Source organism: Ursus maritimus, unplaced genomic scaffold, assembly GCF_017311325.1.
Source record: "Ursus maritimus isolate PB19 unplaced genomic scaffold, ASM1731132v1 scaffold_9, whole genome shotgun sequence".
In the NCBI taxonomy this organism is placed as follows: Eukaryota; Metazoa; Chordata; class Mammalia; order Carnivora; family Ursidae; genus Ursus; species Ursus maritimus.
The window spans coordinates 69,435,054-69,441,053 of record NW_024427107.1 but is presented as its reverse complement, the minus strand read 5'-3'; the positions used below and the strand labels follow the sequence as shown (position 1 = coordinate 69,441,053).

General features: G+C 56.2%; 1 protein-coding gene across 3 annotated transcripts in view; it reads left to right on the top strand.

The window, feature by feature from the left end:
- The first annotated feature begins 3,584 nt into the window (after nt 1-3,584).
- Nucleotides 3,585-6,000, top strand: part of CYRIB (CYFIP related Rac1 interactor B) — a 140,713-nt gene continuing 138,297 nt past the window's right edge. For 2 of the 3 annotated variants that reach the window (XM_040625997.1, XM_040625996.1), the window contains exon 1: nt 3,585-3,679. In XM_040625997.1, coding sequence (XP_040481931.1) covers nt 3,595-3,679 — 85 coding nt within the window. In that variant the 5' untranslated portion in view covers nt 3,585-3,594. Of the gene's footprint in view, nt 3,680-3,739; nt 3,923-6,000 lie in introns of those variants that run through there. The other variant, XM_040625999.1, reaches the window with a different exon arrangement.

Below are 6,000 nucleotides of genomic sequence, written 5' to 3'. Positions count from 1 at the left end.
CCTGCCTGCCTGCCTACCTGCCTGCCTGCCTGCCTGCCTTTTTAAAAATTCAGGTGAAAATCTCATAACCTATAGCTAACCATTTTAAAGTGAGCATTTAGTGGCATTTAATACATTCACTATGTTGTTCAACCACCACCTCGATCTAGTTCCAGAATTTTCATCACCCCAAAAGGAAACTTGGTGTCCATTAAGCAATTACCACCCGTTGTCCCAGGCCCTGGAAACCATCAGTCATCAGCTTTTGAAGCTTGGGCTCCGGGGCTGTGTGGGTGAAGATCCCTGCTCCAGCCCGGGGGCCAGAGCCCTGTCTGCCTTCCTGAGCGGAATCCCCCAAGATAAAGGGGCTGCCCGAGCCACCTGCCAGCCCCCTTCCACGGGGCCCTTTCACATTTCCAGGACAGAAGCCCCTAGTGCGTTCAGGTGGTGGGTCTCCCTTAAGTCCGTTGTGTTCTGAATGGCCAGAGCTGCCGGGACCCTGACAGCAGGGAACTAAAACATCACTGGGTTTGCTTTCCCCCCATGGCATGCGGCACCTACTTAATGACAAAACACTAACCAGCAGGACACAGAGTGCCCGTGTCCCCTAACCTGCGCCTTCTGTTGCCTTCCACACGTAATAGCGTTCACTCCAGCGAAAAAGCCAATGCTCACGGAGAAAGACATATTTTTGAAGGGCTTTTGCAGATACGAGGGAAAGAGCTGGCTACTTCCCTTGAAAGATGTGTGGACGGCATGTGCTATGGGAGAATAGGATTCTGAGACTGCAACTAAAATGTGCAGGCTGTTTTACAGCCTAGAAAGCATTAAACATTCATCCTCTCATAGACTCTTCTCAACAACAGAAGATAACGGTATTATTCCCATTTTACAGATGAAGAAATTAAAGGAGTCAGAAGTTAAACGACTGTACAGCTGGAAATTCCAGGCAAGACTTCCTGACCCCCAAATCAATGCTCTTTTCGGGACACCAAATATGATGGACCGAATGTTTGTGTTTCCTGCCTCCCACCCCCCAGATACATGTGTTGAAACCCAATCCCCAATGGGATGGTGCTGGGAGGTGGGGCCTTCGGAAGTGATTAGGTCCTGAGGGTGAAGCCTTCGTAAATGGGATGAGCGCCCTTTCGACAGAGACCCCAGAGGGCTCTCTCCCTTCTTCCATCAGGTGAGGACACACTGGATGAGGACTATGAACCCGAGAGGGGGCCCTCCCTTACCAGGCACCAACTCTGCAGGGGCCTTGATCTTGGATGTCTCAGCCTCCAGAACCATCAGAAATAAATGTTTGTTGTGTAAGCCCCCCAGGCTCTGGTGTTCTGATGCAGCAGCCCACACAGCCCTATCTGTCACTGCCTGGGTTGATACCCCAGGTGGACAGAGCAGGCCACTGCAGGGGTGAACTGCCATAGGTGTTCCCAGGCACTATCCCCAGGTTCCATTTGCTTGAATTTGTCACATCTATCAGGACCTGGTTGGATGAGCAAGATCAGAGGCCCGAATCATTCTCTTAGCCTCCCTGTACCCAGTGAGTGGAGATTCATACACACGGGTTGGACTCTTCATCTCAGACATCTCTGAGTTCAGTGGAGTGCAGGGTAAGTGTGATCCAGCCCCTGCACACACACCTTCACTGATTCTTCCCTGCTTGCCAACCCCCTACATTTACACTCTATGTTACATTCACTCCAAACCGTTTGCAGTTCCCAAGCATGCCAGAAAGGTCTTTACCCTTATGCCTTTTACAATTATTGTGATGATAATTACAATGCTGGGAGCACTCTCCTGGGTCTGACTAATGGGCTAGGTTCTACACGTGTTGTTTCATTTCCCACGCCCAACACAACCTAATGAAGCAGTTATTGTCAATCCCATTTAATAAGTGAGCAAACTGAGGCCCGGCGTGAAGAGCTGGGCTTTGGAGCCAGACAACCTGGGTTCATGCCCAGCTCCACCGCTAGCTAGCTAATTAGTCTGACCTTGGGCAAATTCCATCTCTCTCTGTCTGGGCTCTGGTATCTTGCATAACACTGAGCATGAAGAACCTGCCTCCTGGGGCTCTTCTGAGAATGAAATTAGATGGGCACAGCGTTCAGCAACTGGTTAGAACTTCAGAACTGTTTGGAATTATTAATGCCCACGTTGTAAGTGGCCAAGAAAGAAACGGACTCAGTTCAGCTCTGATTCCAACCCCTTTGCTACTCAAGTTCCTAGTTCAAGACCCAGCTGGGTCACCTCCTCTCCACCTAGGTGAGGTGGGCCTCACTTCCTCTCTTGAGAGATGAGGGCACTGACGCTCAGGCAAGCTTCCAGATGCTTCTTTTTCACTTTAGCTAAATGCCTCTCAGAACTTCTAGGAAGAGTTTTATGATCTTCTGCCCTCTCTGGGGCTCCTTCCCTTCCAAGTTGAATAGACACCCTTCCCCCTCTGTCTCCTCTGTGAGCTGCCACCTGGGCCGCTTTCCTGCAGATACAGGGCCTGGAGCCCCTTGCAAGTCCTGTTGGAATTGGATCTTCCCGGGGCCCCCAGCTCCTAGCCTTGGGCCTGGGTAAGAGAAAGGGTTTAGACATCTTTGTAAAAGAAACTGGCGGGTTATAATCAGATAACCCAGCCCTTGATATGATTTGGACACATCCCAGCCCCCAACTCCTCCAGGATAGCTAGAGGTGGAGGGTGGAAAGACACTGAAGGTTTTTGATGTAACTCTTGACGTCCTGCTAGAGGTCAGTGGAAAGACACTTTAAAGAACTTTGTCTAGATTCCTGAGAAATGTGGCTGAATTTCAAGACAGCGATAGGATGGGCTTGGGGTGGGCGGGAGATCAAGGCAGAGGGAAGAACGTCAGATCAGTTCCCCAGGCATGTTGTGTTGTTACAGGGAGAAAAATGTATTCTTTGTCATTATAGACAAGAGGAAAGATGAGGTCTCCATAATGCCCGATGCTGTTATTACAGAGAGGAGCTTTCTGTACTCAGAGTCCTTGGAGAGCCACTCATGATGGCACCCGTACCCCCACTCTCTCTCCCCTGGCCCTGATTTATTTTTCCTCACAGCACTTAGCACCGCCAGACACAGCAGATACTTGCTTACTGACTGTCCCCCTGCCTCCCAGGCTAGAATTTTGTTTGGGTTCCCAGCTGTGTCCCCAGGGCCTAGAATAGTCCTGGCACTTAGTAGGCCATCAATAAGTATCTGTTGACGGCCCGAATGTTCTGAATGTCCGCGCTGTCGCTGTCGCTGTCACCGACCCCGTGGCGAGGGGGGCCGGGCGGGCTTGGCATCATTCCGGAGCACAGGGGAGGGGGAAGCGGACCCAGGGCAGGACGGGTGAAGCTGTAGACAGGTCCGACAGCCTGTGACCTTGGGCCAGCCCTGCACCTCCTGGGGCGGGGGTTTCCTGGTCTGGCCCAGGGGGACGTCGAGCCCCCCCGCCCCGACACTGCGCCCATGCAGCGGCTCACTCGCCCGCCGTGACTCGCCCAAGGTCACCCCGCCGCGGCCCCCCAGGCCCCCGGCCCCCGCCGCGGGTTTTGGGGTGGGGGCCGGCGCGGGGCGGTCCCGGGGCGCCGCGCGCGCTGACGCCGGGCCCCGCGATGCGGCGGGGACGGGGCGCGGGGGGAGGCGGCGTCGGCGAGCGTCCTCCTTTTGTGCGAGCGCCGGCGGTTCGCCTTCTCGAAGGTAAACAGCGTTTCCTCTTCCTCCTCGAGGCGTCTCTTCCTTTTATAGTTATTTCTCGCCTGGCACTCGCCGGGGCCGCCGCTGCTGCTGCTGCCGCCGCGGCGGGGGCCGCTCGCGAACCTGTGGCGGTGACGTGAGACCGGCCAACCCGGAAACGGCGGCGGCGGCGGCACCCGAGGCTCCGAGGCTCCTGCGCTCCAGCGCCCGCGGCCGCGCTCCCCTCGCCGCTTGCCCGGCCGCCAGGTACGTGCCTGGGGCCCCGCCGCGCCGCCGCCCGGGCCGCCCCGCTCGCACGCGCGCCCCCGGAGCCGCGAGCGCCCGGCGCGGGTGCGGGTGCGGGTGCGGGGCGCGCGACGGGTGGGGGACTGGGGGTGCGGGCCGGGCGAGCGGCGGTGGGAGAGGGGGCGCCGCAGGGGCGGGGGCGGCACGGGGGGCACCGGAGGACGCGGCGCGGGCGGGGGGCGGCGGCGGGGCGGGGGGGGGCGCACATGCCGCGGGGCCGCCGCCCGGGTCCACCCAGCTGCGGGGAGCGGGCGGCGGGGCCCCACGCCGGGAGGGAGGGAGCGCTCGGGGTGGCCGCCCCCCACCCCGACCCCTCCTGCGCGCCAGGTGAGGGCGCAGGGTCTAGCCCCCGCGCAGTGCAGCCCCCGGCCAACTTGCATTGGGGGCTGGAAGGCCAGCCGCTTCGAATAGAGGAACTAGAGGGGGTGAACAAAATCTCCATTGGCCTTAAGACTTCCTCCTGGGGTAACCACACGCCTATGTTTAAAGAGCACTTCCTCTTTGCCCTTTATCTTTTCATCATCTTTTTTTTTTTTTTTTTAATGGAAGTTCAGTGCAATCGGGTGGATGCCCTTGCAGCCTGCAGGGCTTTCCTGGGGCTGTGTTCACACACAGTGGGTAGCGAACCTGTGTGTCCCGTCCTAAGAGTGGGAGGAAAGAGGAACCGGGGACTTCCCTGGTTGGAGCCTGGTGCGGGGGGGGAGGGGTGGCGGCTTTGATCCCCACCCTGCTGCAAGAAATGGAGCCGATGGGGGAGGAGTTGAGCGGGAAGGAGGCCCCGCTGGGGAGTATCACGTGGACTTTGCACCTATGCTTAATTCCTGGCCCTGCCACCTTACTAGCTGTGTGACCTTGGACGAATCGCTTACCCTCTCTGAGTCTTAGACGGCTGTCTGTAAAATGGGTGCTTTGAGTAGGGCCTAGAGAAAGTGAGTGTGGACTTCCTGGCCTGGAGGGGGCGCAGTAATGGGAAGTGTCATTGTCAATCGCCTCCCCTTTAATTTCTGTATCCTCGCTGCCTAGAAGGGGTCCCTGGGCACCTGGGAGGCTGTGGGTAGATATCTGTGAAATGAAGAGCTGGATCGTGAATCTTGAGAAGTGAGTGGGGGTGGGTCTACATTTTGGCTTCCTTGCCCAGGACCATCCATCCCACAATCCGGGGAGAGCCACATTTTGCCACCTGGGATCTGTGTAATCCATCCCCTCCCCAGAGAAGGATTATCTTGTGAAAATATTGATTCCTTGTGAAAAGGAGCTTAAACTCTGACTTTGAGCCTCTCCTATTCTTGAAAGATTGCATTCTGTGGAAATGAAAAGGAAGCATCATGTTGATTGCCACCGCCAGATGACTGTCTGCGGAGGGTTGCCAGGGCTAACAGCTGGGCTGTTTTCCCAGACTTGGGGGTTCCTGGTAAACATGGAGGGAACCGGGGAGAGGTGGTTTTCTTCCTTCGTAGGGCATGCGGGAGTGGTCAGCTGGCCTGAGTTTTCTTCCTGGGGAGGCGTGTTGGAATTTGCATTTTCCAGATCTTGCCAGACTTTTGGCATGGGGAGGAGCAGTGTGTGTGCTGAAGGAGACCAGGGTGGGTTAAGGCACAGGGGGACTTGGAAATGGCCTTCAGATAAAGGCCTGGTATGGGTTTCTGCACTTCACTTTGGGAGATTTTCAGGTAATTTTGCTTTCTCTGACAGCCGGCCCTTCTTTCTCAGCTCCCAAAGGTTTCTGTGCACCTCTCTTTGGATCTTAGCTGTGACATTCTTCACATCCGGAGGGCAGGAGGTGAGCCCGGGTGCTGCTACTATTCTAAGAGGCAGCCTGCTGACGTTTGATACGTGCAGATTCAGTTTTAAGATGTGGAGTGGTCACGGTTACCATCAAGGAGAGGTTTTATTCTTATTTTGCAGGACTTAGCGAGGGTGCAGGACTTGGCCCCATACCCTCAGCCAGGAAGCGGCTGATTCAGGATCCTTGCCCATCTTCCATCCACAGTGCGCTCTCCCTTTTTTCTGTGAGCTCTGCTCCCTTCTGAATGGCCTTT